The following is a 21,023-nucleotide window of genomic DNA, read 5'->3' as shown; positions in this document are numbered from 1 at the left end:
TATATATTAGGATATTGTGAGATGAGAAGATGATCTTTTCTTTTCAGTTTTTTGAAGCAGATGAGCAGCACAAGCATGTGGAAGCAGAGCTGAGGAGTCGGCTGGCCACTCTGGAGACGGAGACGGCCCAGCACCAAGCCGTGGTTGATGGCCTGACACGGAAGTACATGGAAACCATTGAGAAACTGCAGAACGACAAGGCCAAACTAGAAGTAAGCCCAAACTTAAAGTGAGAACACTTTAAGATATAGTTCAGGCTTTTGTAGATTGGTTTTGTACTTTATAGAACATAAAGTCAGTCACTCCAGGTGAGAGTTGCTTGTAGTATCTCCTAGGTGTGCTCTCATCTGTAGTCTGACCCATCTGCTTTTCTTTTTCTTCTAAAATTCAGGTAAAATCTCAGGCTCTAGAAAAGGAGGCCAAGGAATGTCGACTTCGAACAGAAGATTGGTATGTGGAAACGTGAAGTAATAATCAGAAGACCTGAGTTTTGGTTTAGCAGCTCCTGTGTCTTAATTTTCTCACATTTGAAATGAGGTGGGAGTAGGTAATCTCCAGGGTCCTTTTCAGTTGTTATCTCTGGGACCTTATGCATTCTTGGTAGAGTGGCTTAGTCCTCAGCCTGCAGATGTTTTGGGCCATAGCAGATAGCGTTCTGGGCTCCTGTACTAAGGACTAGATACTTTCCATTTCAGATTACACTAAAGGGTGTGCCAAACTTTAATGGTCCATTTTGAATAAAATAAAGGGTATATGATCTAAGTTGGAGATATCTAAATCTTGAAATATTATATATCAGTGTTTGATGGTGAACCTATGACACGCATGTCAGAGGTGACACGCGAACTCATTTTTTTGGTTGATTTTTCTTTGTTAAATGGCATTTAAATATATAAAATAAATATCAAAAATATAAATCTTTTTTTTACTATGGTTGCAAATAGCAAAAAATTTCCATATGTGACCCGGCACTAGAGTTAAGTTAGGGTTTTTCAAAATGCTGGCACGCCGAGCTCAAAAGGTTCGCCATCACTGTTATATATCAATGGGTGGTAAGAGCATTCTCCAACATTTATTTGATAAATGACATAATATTTTCAGTTTCAATAGAATCAGTCAAGTGAGTTTCTTTAGTTTAGTTGCTTTGGTAGCATTACATGCTTAGTTTAGATGTATACCTCATAACTGAATCAAAATCTGAAAAGTGATCAGATTTTGAGCCAGAGAAAAAAAATGATATAATACCTAAGAAAGAACTTTACCATAATACTTGAGCAAACATTTATGAGTTGTAAAGAGAAAATGTGTGATGTTGCAATGACTCTAAGATTACTCTATGCTTGGGGAAATAAACTCAAAATTGTATAAAATACTGAAACTATGACCAATTCTCCCAAACTTCAACATCATTGAACAAAAGTCCCAGGAGCTTTAGAATTAAGGCTTAGAATTTTTCTTATCTTTCATCTTTTAGTAATTCTCTACTACCTAGAGTATCTTCGATGTCAGGCATAGTTCTCTGAAAGCCTGATATCAGCTGTTGAGGTAATAAGTAAATGAGGACCCATGTCTGATTGGTGATAATGTGGTTTTTTATTTTCTTCTTTCAGTCAATTACAGTTAAAGAATCTTCATGAAGATTTGTCAGGTAGATTAGAGGAATCCTTATCAATCATCAATGAAAAAGTACCTTTTAATGATACAAGTAGGTATTATGTACAGCTTTTCATTATTTGCAACTTTGAACCCCTCTGTGGTAGCTAACTAATTAAAATAATTTCTTATCTTTTAGCAGTAAACTTCATTGGCCCGACAGAGGCTTGCTTTCTTTTTGTTCTTTTGATCAGCTTTAGCCCTCATATTTCATAGGGAAATTTACTTATTTATAAATTTTTTATTAATCTTTTTCTATTCTCTTCTTTTTCTCTGTTTTCTTTTTCATAGGGAGATTTTAAATTATCTTATAACTGCTTCAAAGCCAGCCTTTTTGGAAAAAGCCAAAATTCACTTTTTTTTTATTGTGTATATTTAGCATATACCAAGGTAAAAACCAATTGAGCCCTAAGTAATCTTGTTAGGCTCCAAATAACGTTTTAAAAGGATTTGTTAGAAACAGAAAAAATAGAATTTAAAACAATTTTTTATCCTAACGGTAAAAAAATATTAGAGGTATTACTTTATCTGAGAAACAACTGATTGTGTGTAAATACCATATTCTCCTATACTGTGATTGTGGCTTTGAACTTTTTTAATACTTATGTAAAGCTGATTTTGCTGCAATAATTAATTATTTTGCAACTAAGCTGTTTTTCTGTAAATGTAAAATGAAAGATTTTATATTTATTTTTGTTTTGTAGAATATAGTCAGTATAATGCTCTGAACGTTCCACTCCACAACAGGCGACATCAGGTAAAGATGAAGTACATATTTTCTCTTTAGAAATGTGCATGTCAAACTTTTCAGAAGCAAGAATTAGTGATTTGGGCCCCTGTTTAGTGTACTAAATTATTGTGTTTAACTTTTGCTTTACTTTCTTATACATTTTTGAAAAATTGTGTAACTTGCTATTTATTGAATTTATAACATAGATTTTTTTTGCTGTCTTTCTTGTCTGATAACATTAGAACTGAATTATGGAATGCTCTGATTTCATAAGCCATACTTTCCTTCTAGGTTGGTGGACCTTGCAATTAAATGGTCCAGGTAAAGTGGAGGAAGTGTATTTGCCAAAACTGGTGGCTTTCTCATTTACTTAGATGGGACTATTAAAATTCAAGTAGGAGCAAATAAATTTAAATTAAGGAATAATTGTGCCAGCATTCAAATGTTTTTTCCAAAAGCAGGCTTAATAAAGTAGTTTGAGAATTATAATTTGATAGTTGACTTTAACTATAGATTTTTCATTTTAAAGCTGAAGATGCGAGACATTGCTGGGCAGGCCCTGGCTTTTGTTCAAGACCTTGTGATGGCTCTTCTGAACTTTCACACCTACACAGAACAGAGGATTCAGATTTTTCCTGTGGATTCTGCCATTGACACTATATCTCCATTGAATCAGAAGGTAAACTTAACCAAGATACCTTTTGTCTGCCCTGAACAAGTAGGGAAACTTATTTATTTTTATACCACTTCTGTGCATCAGCAAAGTACTGTGGAAGGCATGGGGAAAAACTGCAAGTCATAGTCTTTCCCCTTCAAGATAAAGTGTGGCAAACATGGAGATTCTTAAGAAGTTAAATACTAGAGGAATTGTTAAAAGATCTTAGTGTGTGAGTGAGTGGTTATGGCCAGTAAGCAATACGTGGTCATTAAGGAAGGGGATTGCTGTCAGTGGCAGTGTCTGGGAACGAATTTTTGGCAATTTGAATGCGCTTTGAAAAATGAGTGTGATTTGTATAGGAGGAGAAAAGTGGTCTAGGTATTTTTGCCTGTAGAAGAGGGAGACATGAGCAAAATCACGGAGTAGGAAAGCATAGGTGTGCTTCTTGGGGCCTTATGCATTCTTGGTAGAGTGGCTTAGTCCTCTCTAAGTCTTCACATACCACACTTCTGCCATATTATACTGTCACTGAGACCAACCCTGAGACATTTTGCAATAGTGTTACACGAAGCCATTAACAGCAGGAGGCAGAGATCCTCAGGCCATCCTAAGGGCTGTCCCCACAGGAAAGAAGTTGAGGGATCTTGCTATAAACATTTGCTAAGTGCCAGCCTGAAATGAGTCATGCCATTTTCCCCACTTACCTAATGCCTCATCCTAGCTTGTTCTTGTGCATCACACAGTATTCCCAGGATTTGTATTGTATTTATGTCCACGGATCCCCTACGTGCCATTTACATTAGTATAGCAAAGGCTTGGCCTCTGCAGTCAGACTTTTGGGGTTCTGGTCCAGGTCTGTCCCCTTGGGCAATTTATTTAGCCTCTCTGTGCTTCAGTTTCCTCATCTTTAGAACGGGGGATAAGAGTGCCTACCTTACAGGTATGTCTGTACATATGAAGATTAAATGAGATAACACATGTAAAGCACTAAGAACAGCACTTAATAAAGGTTGGCTCTCATCAACATTATTATTATGCCTTACATATAAGAAGCTTTAGTAGGTACTTGGCTTTCATCAGTTTTGGTGTGACACCACAAATACGTTGAATTTATAAACATTAAATTTTGGGTCTTTGAAAGGCTCTTTAATATCACTGTGGGAAAAAGCTATCAGAAGACCTGGAAAACAGTACTGCGACATTTTAATGTAATTATATGTATTTTTATAGTTCCTGTAATATCAAAAATGTTTTCTGCTCAATACTGGTTCTTTATCCATTATTGGAATTTTGTCTGAAACACTTCATTACTTTGAAAAATATACATATTTCTCAATATTTTCCCTTTCATGCTTTGACCTATGATATGTGATTTTCTAGTAAGTCTATAATATTGAAGGAGATTCAAAAACTATTTGTTAAAAGATGACTAGAATGTTTAAATTTGTTTATAGAATCTTAAAGTAGATGTTTACACCTGTAAGGTTAGAGTTCATCTTATTTTATAGCTCTAAAGATCAAAGCCCAAAGAGAATTAAGTGAATTTCCCTGGGATATATGTTTGAGTAGTTTGTAGTAGGGTCAACTGAATCCCATTTCTGCAGAATGAGACCTTTTATTTTTATACTGAGAAGTCAAAATTTGAGCTATTATATAATACTTTGGTAATTGAAGTATTTCATAAGTGAAAATTAATTTTTGCTTCTAAATTATTTAAATGCCTATAGGATCTTCTCTTAATCTATTCTTCCTGCTGAATTAATCCTTTGTAAATATTCAAGTATCAGTGACAGTTATGAAAGTTTTATATCATCTTTTTGATGATAATTACATTCTTAGAATTTGTAATCCTGAATATTGTATGCAGTAAAAGTAAAAGAAGCTATACTCAATAGACTTGTTAAAAAATGAAGTATATAACACAGAAATCTGTCCCACAGTTTTGATTTATATATATTATATATATATGTGTGTATATATATATAATATATATAAAATTTTATTTTATTTATTTATTTTTTTAAGCGGGGACCCCTATGGAGAGAAGCAGGAGTTTAGGGAAGAAGGTCTGCTAGTGCTGGGTTGTAATGTAGTATCCCCTCCCCATTTTCTCCCCTGCCTGGTTGTTAACTATGTCATTCCTCTTCTCGGTCCTCGTTTTATATTGGAATGGGGACTTGGGGATAGTACCTGGAACTGTTAAAGGGGAGCATTTCTGTATAAAAGCCAAACTTTCCCCCTAAAAGTTTCTAAAAGTATTTAGGTTTGTAACTTAGTGAGTCTATTTACAAATATGTTGATATTCGTTTGTTTCCAGTGATCTAACTCAGTTCCTTCCTACTTAGTTCTCACAATACCTTCATGAAAATGCGTCCTATGTCCGCCCTCTTGAGGAAGGAATGCTTCATTTATTTGAAAGTATTACTGAAGATACTGTGACTGTCCTGGTAATTTTCTTCTGTTTTACTTCTGGAAGCGGGAGCTCCTCTTTGTCAAATAACACTATTAATCTCAAATTTTTTTTTTTCTTTTCTAGGAGACAACTGTGAAATTGAAAACTTTCTCAGAGCATTTAACCTCTTACGTATGTTTTCTTAGGAAGATTCTTCCTTATCAGTTAAAAAGGTATTTATCCCTTTAGGCCTGGGAGCTTGGGGAACTGTGAGGTATCACCTGACCTGCACTGGAGTTAATAAAATAGTAGCATGTGCCTCTTGTATCTGCCTGACCTGTCTGCACCACAACCAATTTGGGCTTCTGTGAAAAAGGAAGAACGTGGCTTGAGCAGTGTAAACTTACATTTAAGAAAATCGAATTGCAGTTCATCAGCTAGGATTTTTTTTTTGTTCTGTGAGGTGGTTACTACTGTAACTACATAATGCTATATGAATCATTATTTTCAGTGATCGTGAATGACACATTTGTTGCAAAAACTATTTCAGTTTTGGGTATTTATAATTTTCTTGCAGTAAATATCTAGGGAGGTTACAATAGTTAATTACATTTGGACCTATAGTCCTTAGATTTCTTTGAAATGGTATATTCTTCTTTTTATTAGGAGTGGTTTATTTAAGTTATAAACTAAAAACTTAATGTACTCTAGCCCTTAAAGGATATGTCTTTTAGTAACCTTAAATATCCCATCTTAAATATTTTTGGAAAGGCAAGAGAAAATAATTTATGTAACTGGAAAGTTGATAATATTGCTTAAAAGTTTTGATACTTATGATCTAAAACTACCAAGACTTCTGTTTCTAAATATTTTCATCTAAGATTTAACCTTTAAAAAAATATCAAAGAATATTGGGACAGCGCTGGCTGGTTTGGCTCAGTGGATAGAGCGTCAGCCTGTGGACTGAAGGTCCCAGGTTTGATTCCAGTCAAGGGCACATGCCCGGGTTGTGGGCTCAATCCCCAGTTGGGGGCGTGCAGGAGGCAGCCGACCAATGATTCTCTCTCATCATTGATGTTTCTATCTCTCTCTGCCTCCCCCTTCCTCTCTGAAATCAATAAAAAAATATTAAAAAAAAGAATAATGGGACATAAAAGAAGAACATATATGTATTGTAGTATAATACCAACTAAGGTTTAGAAAATAAGTAAATGAGTTACTTATAGATTTTGAAAATGTACAAGTAATAATAGTTTGTAAGTTCTTATAAAACTAAAGTAATAGGTTTTTTAACAATGAAATGTAAAATTTCATTGTTAAAAAAATTAATATGGGTTAAGAGCCATCTTACTTCCTAATTCTAACCTATTAAGGCATTTCAGTAACTAAATTCTATGATTTGTGCATATGACAGGATTTTAGGAATCAGTGAAAAACTATTATGAATTATAGTTTCTTTTCGTATCCTTACATGTTATGGTTCAATGTAATGAAAATTTTTTTGAAAATTGACTCTAGAAATTTAAATAACATTATGATTTGGCTTATTTTTAAGAAGAATCTGTTTTAGAACCATTGCAAAGTGGTATTTACTACTTGAAACAGTTATGCATTTTTATCTTCTGTTATTTTTTTTCACTATTACATTTTTTAAAAGACTGGATAATCTTTCTTGATCTAAGATTTCTGTTCTTGGAATGTTCTGACTGATAAGCTCTCAGTCCTACCTCACCAGGTATTTATGTTTTTAGGCAATTTTTGGTCATTAGTTTAAATACCACTTTGACAAGATAACATATTATTTAGTGGTAAATGGGCTTAATATTCAGTGAAGCTGTCTGCCATAAATAAAGTGGAAGGTCAAGGAAAGGGTTATGATGATCATTCCTGTGCTAATAATTTCTCTAGTTGTGTAAAAAGCATTTTACTTGATCACCTGCAACATTTTTTATAAAGTGCTGCGTCCACAAGAAATTTTAATAAAAAAACAACAACAACAACATTGTATTGATTTCAGAGAGAGAGAGAAAGGGAAAGGGAGAGATAGAAACATTGATGAAAGAGAAACACCCATTGGCTGCCTCCTGCACGCCCCATCCTGGGGATCGAGCCCTCAACCTAGGTACTGTATGTGCCCTCATGGGGAATCGAACCAGTGACCTCCTGGTGCATGTGTAGATACTCAACCACTGTGCCACATTGGCTGGGACCCACAAGGATTTTAAAAAACTTATAATGGAGTTTTCTACAGTAATCATATAAATTTGAAAATGATACAATGTAGTCTATGAATGTTAACCGTTTACTTTTAGATTTGAGTCTATAGATTATTCCAATCTGTATGGCTTTTGCAATTTAATATACTAAAAAAGTTCTTAATGATTCTCTCTACTAGTTCCTATTTAATTAATTCTCCTTAGGAATTCAGTCCATGAAATATTGTTCTCCTGAAAATATTTTTAAGGGAAGCATTTTCATGCTGCTCTCAGGATGAAAAGATAATGGACATATGCCTTTATTTTTTTCCATTTAGTCCTCCAGTATTCCATTGACATTTGCAGCAAGCAGGTGTATATATCATGGTATAGAACATGAAACCTCAGCCCTGGCCGGTGGCTCAGTTGGAGCATTGTCCTGTACACCAAAAGGTTGCGGGTTCGATTCCCAGTCAGGATGCATACTTACGTTGTGGGTTTGATCCCTGGTCGGAGTGCATGTGAGAGGCAACAGATCGATGTTTCTCTTTCACACTCATTTTTTTCTCTCTCTAAAAATCAATGAAAACATATCCTCAAGTGAGGATTAAAAAAAAAAAAGAAACCTTATAAATGAGATCAATTTTTTTTTTAAAAATTTGTCTCTGGATATAGTTGTTTGTGGATGTAGATGGTTTCTTACAGCTAATTGAAAATGTTCAGGATGCTCACTTTAAAAATATCTGCCCATTCCTAGTTTAGAAGAAGAATGTGAATCTTCTCTTTGTACATCTGCGTTAAGAGCCAGGAATCTAGAGCTGTCTCAGGACATGAAAAAGATGACAGCTGTGTTTGAGAAGCTGCAGACTTATGTCAGCCTTCTCGCCTTGCCAAGTGAGTATGTTTGTCACTCATGGTTCAACTTGAAGAACTTGGAGAACAAGAAGCCAGAGAAGGGAGATGGTTTAGCTCGGGTGAGTGAGACAAGCCTAGGATCTGGAATCAGAAAAACTCAAATTCAAATCCTCCAGCCCCTTACACATTTATGAAGTTGGGAAAATCACCTTACTAGTACTTTCCTGTACCTGTTTTCCCATTTATAAAATGGTGATAAATGTGATTATTAAGTTAAATTAAAGATGTAATTGAAGACATGCATTTATATTAATTCCCTTTCTTCCTCCTCCTTTTAAAAATGGAGACGGGCAAAACAAAAGAATTTGTAATAACTTTCCAACAAGTAGCATAGGGGGTTTAGTAGTAAAAATGCCATTCGTTTCCCTTTGGTCTGATTTCAAAAAAGTATTTTTAGGTAATTGAATGGATCTCAGTTTAAATGATTTTTTAAAATAATGCTGTGATTTGTTGGTGACAGCTTTAATGTGATATGATTAATGTACCATACAACTTATTTCTTTAAAGTGTACAGTTCATTGGCTTATAGTATAGTCACAGATACATACATCATCACTACAATCTATATTTTCATTGCTCTAAGAAGAAACCCTGTACACTTTTTAGCTGTTACCCCGTTATTTCCCCTTCTGCCCCTCCTCAATGCTAAGCAACAACTAATCTACTTTCTGTCTTTAGATTTACCTATTCCAAACATTTTATATAAATAGAACTATATGTGGTCTTCTGGGACTGCTTTCTTTCACATAACGTAATATCTTCAAGATTAATCCACGTTGAGTATTTATTGGTCTTTCATTTCTTTTTATTGCAGAATATCATTTTATTATATGAATATACCACATTTTACTTATTTACCCATCAGTCGATGGATACTTGCTTTGTTTTTACCTTTTTGGCTTTTATCTCTTATTGGTAATGATGCTATAGACATTTATGAACAAGTTTTTGAGTGGACATATCTTTTCACTTCTCTTGGGTATATAATACCCGGAAGTGGAATTGCTGGGTCATATGGTAACTCTGTGTTTAACTGCTAAAGGAACTGTCAGACTCTTTTCCAAGGTGGCTGCATCATTTATATTCCCACATAAATGTATAATTTCTACACATCCTCTGATTTCTCCACATCCTTACAATTTTTGTTATTATTTGACTTTATTTTAGCCAACTTTATTTTGGTTATTTGACTTTTTGAAGTGGTATCTTATTGCAGTTTTGATTCGCATTTCTGTGGTTTCTAATGATGTCAAGCATCTTTCCATGCCCTTATTGACCACTTGCATGTATTCTTTGGAGACCTGTCTATTCAGATCTTTTCTCCATTTTTCAATTGGGCTGTACAAATCTGTTATTGGATATATGATTTATAATATTTTCTTCCATTTTGTGGTTTATTTTTCATTTTCTTGATGATGTCCTTTGAACCACAAACGTTTTTAATTTTGGTGAAGTCCAGTTTATTTACCTTTCATTGTTTGTGCTTTTGGTGTCATATCTAAGAATCCATTGTCAAATCTGAGGTCATGAAGAGTTCACCCTGTTTTCTTCAAAGTTTTATAATTTTAGCCCGTACATTTAGGTCTTTGATCCATTTAGAGTTAATTTTTGTATATAGTGAGAGGTAAGGGTACAACTTGTTTTTTGCATGTGGCTATCCAGTTGTCTTAGCACCATTTATTAAAAAGACTGTTCTTTTCCTATTAAATGGTCTTGGCACTCTTGTTAAGACTCAGTTGACCATAGATGTGTAGATTTATTTCTGGTCTACTCCATTGATCCATATGTTTCTCTTAATGCCAGTACCACACTGTCTTGATAACTGTTGTTTTGTAGTAAGTTTTGAGATCAGGAAGTGAAGTCCACTTTGTTCTTCTTTTTTAAGATTGTTTTGCTGTTATGGGTCCCTTGCAATTCCATATAAATTTTATAATCAGCTTATTAGTTTCTACAAAAAAGTCAGCTGGTATTTCAATGGGGATTACATTGACTCTGTAGATCACATTGGGGAGTTTTGTGGGTCTCTCAGAAAGATATCTGCAGTTCTAACCCCAATACCTGTGTGTGTGACCTTGTTTGGAAATAGGATCTCTACAGGTGTAATCAAGTTAAGATGAGGTCCTACTGGTTTAGGGAGAGCCCTAAATCACTCCATGTGTGGTACTTGGTTACAGCAGCCCTAGGAAATGAACATGGGGAGTATTGTCATCTTAACAATATTAAGTTTTCTGATCCATGAATATGGTATGTTTTTTCATCTAGATAGGTCTCCTGTAATTTTTTAAATATTATTTTGAAGTTTTCAGAGTATGATTTTTATACCCTGATTTGCTTCTAAGTAGGCTCAGACTCAGGCACAGTCACCCTGGGAGCACAGTGATTTTAACAGTGCTCCCTTTTATTGTCTCCTTCCTTAATCTTACCCAGGTTTAAGCTCCACTAATTGCTGGTTGATGGCTCTTTTGTGTTCAGCAATGCCTTGAGGGGCATAAATTGCTTCTGATCTAATTAAATTTGGGCTCTTTTGTAGGTATAGTTAGTTATAGACCAGCATATACATAGCAGGTATAGTTTTTGAGATAGTGTTTGAGATTTATTCTGAACCCGGGAGAGCTCTTCTTAGCTGTATCTTTCTCTACTTCTCTGTGGTAAACCAACCAGCGTACAGTTTAGCTTATATCTTTAATGAACTGCCAATTTCCTCTTATTTGCTTTCACTGCCACCTTCATCATTTTTTAGAGCATGCTTCCCTTGGCTTGAACCCTCCACGCTCTTGCAAATTAAGTCAGTTCCTTTCGGAAGAGATTCAGAGCTTTCTGTTTTAAGGCTTGCTTCCCACTTGGGTTAAATCTCTGAGCCATGGATCTGGTGCTGGGGAGGGGGACAGAGATATACTTCTCTCAGAGTGACACACCTGCATTAGTAGGTGAGCACTTGGTAGAGGGGGTAGGACAGCAGCCCCAGGTCTCCTTGGCTTGCCTTTTTCAGCATGGTACTTCTGTTGATGAGCTGGGGCATGGGTGAGCTGGGGCAAGGGTGATCAGGGCCCCAGATTCTCAGAAGCACCGTGCCCAGGTAGAGCCTCCATCCATGATTCAGGGCTAGATGAAAGAAGGGCTCCCCATCTCTCAGTCATGCTCAGCAACAGGTACCTGAGGGCAAGATGAGAACTGCAGTCTCCAGCAGTTTGGGAGAGGGAGCCTTTATTCTTGGCTGTACCAGTTTGGAGTGGGATTTCTAGTGTATGAGCTGGTAGGGAGAGGGAAGGAAGGAGTGGGTCTTGGTTCACATACCACAGACTCTCACTGTTCTTACCAAATTATTATAGATTTTTCTTGAGTAAATTTGTTGTCACTTGCTGTGTTTTTAGCATCATTTCCAGAATTTTAAATGGTTGCTTTTTAATAATTTTCACCAGTTGTGCTGGAGAGCTGATCTGTACAGCTGCTCATGTTGTCATGCCAGAAGCAGAACTCTGTGATGTTTGAGTAATAGTGTTTTTAGTTATGCTTATAAAAAAAATAATAATGTGTAGGGCCTGGCTGGTGTGGCCCAGTGGTTGAGTGTCGACCCATGAACCAGGAGGTCACAGTTCAATTCCCAGTCAGGGCACATGCCCTGGTAGCAGGCTCGATCCCCAGTGTGGAGCATGCAGGAGGCAGCCGATCAATGATTCTCCCTCATCATTGATGTTTCTCTCTTTCTCCCTCTCCCTTCCTCTCTCTAAAAATCAATAACAACATATTTTTTAAAAAATGTGTAGGGAAAGAATACTAGGTGTACCAGTTAATAATGTGGATTTTTTTTCACTAGATGGAGTAACACATTATGTTGATGTATATGCGATTTGATATGTATGCTATTTTGTTGTATTGACATCAAGCTTCAGAACTTCATATGTCAAATTTGCTGAAGGTGTTAACATCATAGATATTTTATACTTAAAAATGTCTAATTTCATGCTAAAAAGCATTTGTGGCAAGTTTTAATTCATTATTTTGAAGAAAAAGTTATGGTATACTTCGGGAAGTTTATGGTGAACATGCTCCATCTCAAGATGCTTGTGAACGCTGGTTTAAATGCTTTAAAAGTGATGATTTAGATATGAAAGACAAAGAACGTCCAGGTCAACCAAAAAAGTTTGAAGTCCAACAATTACAAGCATTATTGGATGAAGATCCATGTCAAACTCAAAAACAACTTGCAGAAAGATTAAACGTTGCTCAGCAAACCATTTCCAATCATTTACAAGCAACGGCAAAGATTTTAAAGGAAGGAAAATGGGTGCCACATCAACTGAACGAAAGACAAATGGAAAACCGAAAAGTCATCAGTAAAATGTTGCTTCAATGGCATGAAAGAAAGTCTTTTTTTGCATCGAATTGTGACTGACAATGAAAAGTGGGTTTATTTTGAGAATCCCAAACGCACAAAATCATGGGTTGATCCAGGTCAACCATCAACATTGACTACAAGGCCAAATCGCTTTGGAAAGAAGACAGTGCTCTGCATTTGGTGGAATCAGGAAGGTGTGGTGTATTATACGCTCTAAAACCATGTGAAACCATTAATACTGATCACTACCAACAACAACTAATCAATTTGAATCAGGCTTTGATCATAACAGGACCAGAATGGACCAGAAGGCAAAGTAATTTTGCTTCGTGATGACGCACCATCACACACTTCAAAACCAGTTAAAGACACATAAAAGATCTTGCCTGGGAAGTATTACCCCACCTGCCATATTCACTAGACCTTGCCCCTTCAGATTACCACTTGTTTCGATCAATGGCATACGCACTTTCTGAGCAGTACTTCAAAACGTACGAAGAAGTGGAAAATTGGTTCTCTGAATGGTTTGCTCAAAACAAGAGAAGTTCTACTGGGACGGTGTCCACAAATTACCTGAAAGATGGGGGAATGTGTAGCTAGTGTTGGACATTACTTTGAATAAAGCACTTTTGATGTTTCTCTTGAAATTATCCTGGTTTTTTTGATTACATAATCTGCCATTATTAACCGGTACACCTAGTAAAATGAGAAATGTGTTATAGAGTAACAAGGTGAAAATTCACAGACCTTCATTTCTAAAAGAATCATGATAGATATAATCCTGCTTAATAATTTAATTTTGATTATTAACCATTAAAAATATTTGTGGACATGGGGAATGCAGGTCAGATATGTCTATATGTTTATTGCCATTACATCTGAATGTGTCTGCAATGATTTTAAGAGCCATTATTCTCAACATATCACAAACAGTCTTCATTTTCCATCTTCCCAAAAGTAGGGGGAGATAGTGGGCTGTCAATTTTACAGGCTAAGTCTTCTGGGAAAATGCTTAGGTTTGTGACTTTGGTTTCCTAGGTACGGAGCCAGATGGACTCCTTCGGGCAAACTTCAGTTCCGTCTTAACAAATGTTGGTGCTGCTCTGGATGGATTTCATGATGTCATGAAAGGTGAGGTTGAAAAAGTACACAAATAAATTTAAAACTTTCATCCCACTTTCTCAGACCTGCCTGAATGAGATTTAAACAAATACTGTGAAGGTTAATAGGCCCCAGATAGAGGCTTAGTAGCATTTGGCTTACATTGAAGTGCATAGTTCACTGCCTTCTGCTTTTCCCATCTGCTTCATTTCTGGAGGTAAACAAAGTGCTAAAGAGAAACCCTTGTGCACAGTACTTTAGCCGAAAATACATTACACTGACTTAAGGCAGGTGTGTGAATTGTATCAAATCAGACATGCGGTTCAGAGGCATTTAGCAAAATACATTGCACTTGTTAGAGCCCAAACATGAAAGGAATTGAGGAAACCAAGTTTTAAAGTTCCCAGAAAGAATGCACTGACTTTCCACCAACCTGTGCATTTTTATGTGTAAAGTGTCCATCTCAAGTCCTATTTTGTTCAGCACATCCTTAAGAAATGAAGGTCTGTTTTTAAGCTTTGGTTGCTTTTCAAAAGTTGCTTGTGTGCTTCTAAGACTAGAGTGTGCCGAAAAGCATTTGATTTTTTCAAAAGCTAAGCATGTGATTCAGAGTGCAGAAGATTTTAAATCTATAGTTCTTTGTGGCTGTGATGTTTTCTCCTTCTTTCTGTTCATTTTGAAGACTGTTGGGGTAGGGAAAGGAGGAGAGGGCCGGAGCAATTATTAAGGACTATTGGAAGTGACTGAGGTGCTTAGATTATTCATTGGGCTGTTTAGTTCAGTTAGTGACCAATTACTAGTGTCACAGAAATAATTTTTTAAAACTTAAAATTGTGCATAAAATGGGTATTTTGGGGGCCTTTCTGTAGATTGACATATTACCTATGGCACTGGGAATCATTCTTAGTCTTATCCAGCACCACCTTACCATTCAGTCTGGAGAATGGTCCTTCCTGTGGCTTGTCTTCAACTATAAGACACTTTAAAAGTCTATCCAACTTCTAGTTGGATGAACCCTGGTTGCAGGAACCACAGCTTGAGTAGACAGTCTTGGTGGCAGGTGACGGTAGTCATCCCAACCCTGTGAAACCTAGTCTGGTTTATAGAAAACCTAAGGGACTGGTCCCTTTTCCTGTGCAGTGTTTGGTTTGGGAAGCTCATACTGTAGTCCTGTAGTCTAGGATTTTACTTAACCTAGAATTAGGCCACTGAAACCACAAGTGGCTCTGTGGCTTGAGGTTTTTTGGTTTTGTTTTCTAAATTTTCCTATGCTGATACTATGACTTGTTCCTGCTAGTGGTTCCTCCAACATTCCTGTAAAGGAGAGGCTAGCGCAGTGGAGGGTAGCTCTCCAGTGAGAGGGGTCTTAAAGCTTCATTTACATGATTCTATTTCTATTTTAATTAATCTATAATATATGAGGTTTTCTAAAGATGCTTTTGTACATACATTACATAAAATTGAGAAGATGCCAAATGGTCCAAATCCAAGAATGTTGCTGTCATTTTTTGGCATGAGCTGATGGAGATTATGGGAGGATCTGGGTTTCCCCTTTGTGCCTCCGCTTCTTTCTGTCCTTGAAAATGAAAGTAATGTAAAGAGAGAATATTGGGAAACATGAAGGATGGTTGGCAAGATTATGGGGTCCTGTTGCTAGGTTTACAGTTCAAATCTCTTTACCTCGCTTGGAGGACTGTTGTATATCTCCCATGAAACCTCAGAGTGAGCATTAACTGGCATTAACGGAAGAAGCTTTGTGTTTAAGAGAACTCTTGTTCAAATCTCTTTTCCTGCTCTGCCCTGAGTATTGCTTGACCTAAATTGGGAGGCAGGCAGGCAGGTAGACTGGTCTCAGTGTAAAAAGAGAGATAGAGATTTATAAAAAAAATGTGTATCCTACATGGATTTAAAATAGGAGTGAATTGGTCCTTTAACAAGGGACATTTAAAGTGAGAATTGTTATGTTTAGTCTCAGGTCTAAAGCGAGTAGACTCATAGGAAACATAAAAGAAAAAGAAATCTCTGATTTCTTTGTTCTTTTTGGAGTTAAAGTTTAATGTCAAAGAACACCCTAAATATTTAAAATATTTGGACTGAATAAAGAGTAAACAATTGGATTGGGATAATTAATTATCAAATTGTAACAGCACTGATCCAAATAGAAGCTACATAGTGTTTTTAGTATTGTACGTCTTTCATAAGTATCTCAATCACCTACCAGTCAACCAAGATTGCCTACCAACCAAGTTGTATTATAGCATTGTACACTTTCTGTAAAATATTAAATAAAACTTTCTGTGATGTATAGAAAGAAAATGTCTGTGTTAGGGGTTAGCAAGTTCAGTATGCAAAAAAATGTTCAGCATTCCAGTAGAATTTTTATTCACTCTTCTGAATATAGAGAATAATCATTTATTTTTAAGAATATATTAAACATAATGGCAATGTACTAATTGGTTCCTTTGCTGTGACAACTATATCATAGTAATGTAAGGTTTTAACAATAGGGAAAACTGGCTGTAACTTTTCTATAAATCTAAAATTAAATTAAAAGTTTATATGTGTATATGTGTATATAAAATATATAAATAAAATAATACCCTCGTTTTAAAATTTTAGTAAAAATAATATTCATAAAATTTGCAGTAATTTATATTAAACTATCATGATTGTATCAGGTTAAACCTCAAATACCATTTCTTTCTTGTTTCCTCTTATCTACTGTCTGAAATCAGCTAAATTACTTGATTCTCAGTAAATGAAAGTCTCTAATTACACACCTGCTATAAAAGTTAATTTTCATATTGTTTTATTTATTTTTAGCTTTGTTGGTAATGATAATGTTGTATAACAAAAGTATTCTAAAAAAATTCAAAGGAGGCTTATGGTAAACACTTTATTATTTAAAAATATAATTACCCTTCCTTGTGAATCAATGTTGTCTTAATAATTCTCCCATTTTCCCTTACTTCCAAGACAAAATTATTCTATTTCTCAGAGACCCAGAAAACTCCAAGCTTAGATATTTGGCCAGTTTCACCTACTGTAGTTTCTCTTAACATGTTTATATCTAAGCCTCTCTTCTATGCTTTTCTAACCACAGACCTTGCTTGTACTATTCTTGGACTGGAGGCAGCAGCACGTGAAGCCAGACACAGGAGTATCCAATCCTTTGTCTGTGCAGACATTTTTCATTGCTTAAGTGTGTACTAGCAAACTAGCGAAGGCCCAGTAAGGATTGTGGGACATTGTGCCTCTGTTGGCTGTTCTGTTCCAGGCTCATGGTTTGCTATATAAATATAAGATAAATTCTCATTTGTGCCTATTGGACTATCAAATCAGGGTTTTTAATCAGGTTAAATGTTGGTCAGGATCATTTACCCAACACTAGAATAAGAGCTAACATTCAAATAAGGGACATAGACGTACAAGGTGGTGGCTATAATAGAGATGTCAGGATGGTATTAAGGGACCTTCACTTCTCTCCATTCTTTCCACGTGGATTTGCGACCTAATTGATATTCAGCACAATCTTAATATTTAGGACCATTTTTGAGTAAATTTGTAAGAATAGATATGAGAAGGTAACAGATTAGTTATCTATATGCCACTTGTACATAGGCAGTAATGAGTTTTCATTCAATTGCTTTTTAGATATTTCCAAACATTATAGTCAAAAAGCTACAATAGAGCATGAACTTCCAACAGCAACGCAGAAGCTCATTACAACAAATGACTGTATCCTGTCATCAGTAGTGGCATTAACAAATGGAGCAGGAAAGGTAATTTTTCTGTTTATATTGACATTAAATTCAATATTTAAATATGCTTTTTTTTTCTTCCTTCAGTGACATAGGAAAATTAACCTGTGAAAGAACTTTGGACTATCAGGCTTTTTGTAAAATAAAGTCATCTCCCTTTCCCTCCTCCCTACCCAGTATTTAAACAAATATGGTAATTACTGTTAAGCATTTGTCATGACTAAGGGGATCACTCACACTTCATGTTTTAATGAGTTATTTGGTCATTTAAAGATTGTAGGTGGTCTCAATATAGATAGACTCTTGGGTATATTTAAAAATTGGGGTACTTAAAAAGAAAAAAATTTTAGTATTTTTTTCCCCCTCTAATTTTTTGTTTGTATTTTTTTAAAATATATTTTTATTCATTTCAGAGAGGAAGGGAGAGGGAGAGAGAGAGATAGAAACACCAATGACGAGATAGAATCATTGATAGGCTGCCTCCTGCACACCCCTTACTGGGGATTGAGCCCGCAACCCAGGCATGTGCCCTTGACCGGAATCGAACCCGGGACCCTTCAGTCCGCAGGCCGACGCTCTAGCCACTGAGCAAAACCAGCCAGGGCTTGTTTGTATTTTGATAATACTTGTGGTAAAGCTACCTCTGTGGTTTTATACCTTACCAAGTACTTTTAAAGTGCCTTTAACATATGTTTTTTTCATTGAACTCTTAATACTGGATAATGATCATTTGGATCATTAAGTACTTAAGTATTATTATGAAACTAGAGGCCTGATCCACAAAATTCATGCACAGGTAGGGTCCCTAGGCCTGGCTGGCAATCAGGGCCGATCTGTGGGGCCACCCGTGGGGCTATCGGGCGGGGGTTTGTGGGGGGCTCTGCTGGCACCCGCCTTGGCCAGCCTGGCACCGCCCACTCGCCAGCCCCGCCTGCCGCTGCTGCTGGTTGCCTCCCTCTTTGGGGTGACCAGTGGGGCGATCGGAGGGCCCCTGCTGGTACCCACTTTGGCTGGCCTGGGGCCTATTGGCTAGGGCAGGGGTGGGCAAACTTTTTGACTCAAGGGCCACAATGGGTTCTTAAACTGGACCGGAGGGCCAGAACAAAAGCATGGATGGAGTGTTTGTGTGAACTAATATAAATTCAAAGTAAACATCATTACATAAAAGGGTACGGTCTTTTTTTTTTTTTTAGTTTTATTCATTTCAAACAGGCCGGATCCCCCATGGCTGGGCTAGGGGCAGCTCCTGTGTTGAGTGTCTGCCCCCTGGTGGTCAGTGCGCATCTGCCCCCTGGTGGTTGTTCCATCATTTGGTCGATTTGCATATTAGGCTTTTATTATACAGGATGCCAAAGTGCAGTTTCTTTAAAATTCATCCTATCTTGGATACCTGGTTTCAGCAGAAGTCGCATTCTAAGAATGCATGCCTTTAAAGGTTAAGATTTCTATGAGAAGTCCCCATATGTATGAAGCTGAAAGGACTGTGTTCAGGACGATCTTAGCCCATTTGTTTCAACAGACAGCATAATTTCTCAAGGAAATGCTAATCTCTATCCATATTTATATATCATTATTTTTCTGACAGGTTGACCATATAGATACAAATTTTTTCCAGTGATTTAAGTTAGTCAGAAATGACCATAGGTTGTGTCAGATATTAAGTATTATTTTTCCCAAACTCAGACTGGTCTTTGTGCCAGTTTGGTATAGTTTGGAGCCATAATTAAAAGGTGTTTTCTTTAGGTTCTGTCAGTTCACAGATCTGTGCCTACAGGATTCCTTAGACAGAAGGCCATATCCACTGCCTCAACTTTAATACTTTTATCTACAGGCATGCCGGAAGCTTTCTGAGGATAATTCTAACTTTGATTCAATTAAGGCAAATTCCAGAAAAAGAGACTGTTGGCATTTTACAGGGTCTCTGCATTTGCCACTTTTTTATGAGAACTCTGGAATATTAAATACCTATATACTCATAGCTTATTTTAGATTTGGTTTGCCTAAAACTTTAAAATGTTGTCTCAAGAAAAGGTATTTAATTTTCAGTCTGAATTTTTTATAAATTTTTTTTTAATTTTTTTTTAATTAGAATAAGTACCTGAACTAATGTTAGTCTGTGGTAATGAAAAATATAATCTTTTAGATCATTAGTAATTAATTGTCTACTTTTGGAGCAATTTTTGCCAATGTAGAATACTCTGTTTCATAAGTCACTTTTCCTTATTTATCAAAATGGAATAATTTTTCTGGCTAAGAACTTCCTTAGACATTTTTATTTATACCAGAATTTCATATAGCACTGTAGATTCAAAATTATGGCTCAACAAAGTTACAGATTTTTGTGGCTCCTTATGTAGATTTAATAAAGGTTAACTCAGTAAATAACAAGGATCTACTTAATTTTCAGTCTTTTCTATTACATTTGTGATATACAGATTGAGATTTACAGAATTAAATTTAAGTAGAGAGTGCATATTCAAGATGCCTGTGCCATGGGTTATGTTGTATATGAAACGTTTAAAGTTAAAATTCAAATGGAATGTATAAATTCAAATATGTCTATTTTTGAGAGCAGTGGCAGAGTTAATGAGATCCAAAGCTCATGAACATCATCTAGGAATATTCTGAATAAATCAGAATCAGTTTTGGTTTTCAGGAAGAATAAAAATTTATCTAGATTAAGACCTGTCAGAAGTATAGTCTCAATATTTATACTGATATTGTCTTTTTAATATAAATCATTGCCTAGGCATTCTCAAATAAATAAATGTGGGCTTTTAGGCAGGTGCTGAAATTTCATTTCCATTCTCAGTGTCTTTAACTTTGTTTAGAAAGCTAATATATATACATATACTAGTATATATACACGTGTGTGTGTGTGTGTGTGTGTGTGTGTGTGTGTGTGTATTAGACTAGAGGCCCAGTGCATGAATTCGTGCACGGGTGGGGTCCGGCCGGCCTGGGCCCAGTGGAGGATCAGGTGGGCCTGTTGGGAGGAGGAGATGGCGGGAGGTTGGCTGGCTGGCCGGCCAGATAGACCCCCCCACTCAGAGTGGCGCTGCAATAAAATACGCCTGTGGACGGGGGGGAGGGGGGATGGGGGGGGGGGGGTTGGGGGGAGGAATGGCTGGGGGGGGGGGTATCCATATGTTAGGGGGTGGGCCTACATAGCAATAATGCGTGAGGAGAAATGAGAAGGCAGGACGGGGGGCGAGGGGGGATAATTTATTACTAATACGTTGTTATATCTACTATACCTCTTGTGGCTGGCCCCCAAAATAA

At 36.4% G+C, this 21,023-nt stretch overlaps 1 protein-coding gene across 5 annotated transcripts in view; it reads left to right on the top strand.

The window, feature by feature from the left end:
- Nucleotides 1–21,023, top strand: part of PPP1R21 (protein phosphatase 1 regulatory subunit 21) — a 53,900-nt gene that overhangs the window by 16,285 nt on the left and 16,592 nt on the right. For 4 of the 5 annotated variants that reach the window (XR_002827048.1, XM_006083369.2, XM_006083367.2 and 1 more), the window contains 10 exons: nucleotides 48–212; nucleotides 392–450; nucleotides 1,611–1,705; nucleotides 2,358–2,410; nucleotides 2,913–3,062; nucleotides 5,387–5,488; nucleotides 5,578–5,666; nucleotides 8,386–8,522; nucleotides 13,918–14,010; nucleotides 17,635–17,762. Coding sequence is in view for 4 of the 5 variants with exons in the window: in XM_006083369.2 (XP_006083431.1) it covers nucleotides 48–212; nucleotides 392–450; nucleotides 1,611–1,705; nucleotides 2,358–2,410; nucleotides 2,913–3,062; nucleotides 5,387–5,488; nucleotides 5,578–5,666; nucleotides 8,386–8,522; nucleotides 13,918–14,010; nucleotides 17,635–17,762 (1,071 nt within the window). In the remaining variant the exon portion in view is untranslated. The remainder of the gene's footprint in view (nucleotides 1–47; nucleotides 213–391; nucleotides 451–1,610; nucleotides 1,706–2,357; nucleotides 2,411–2,912; nucleotides 3,063–5,386; nucleotides 5,489–5,577; nucleotides 5,667–8,385; nucleotides 8,523–13,917; nucleotides 14,011–17,634; nucleotides 17,763–21,023) is intronic. The other variant, XM_023746921.1, reaches the window with a different exon arrangement.

This window comes from Myotis lucifugus, unplaced genomic scaffold (assembly GCF_000147115.1).
Source record: "Myotis lucifugus unplaced genomic scaffold, Myoluc2.0 scaffold_6, whole genome shotgun sequence".
In the NCBI taxonomy this organism is placed as follows: Eukaryota; Metazoa; Chordata; class Mammalia; order Chiroptera; family Vespertilionidae; genus Myotis; species Myotis lucifugus.
Note: the sequence above shows the minus strand (reverse complement) of the source record. Positions and strands in the feature narration are given on the sequence as shown.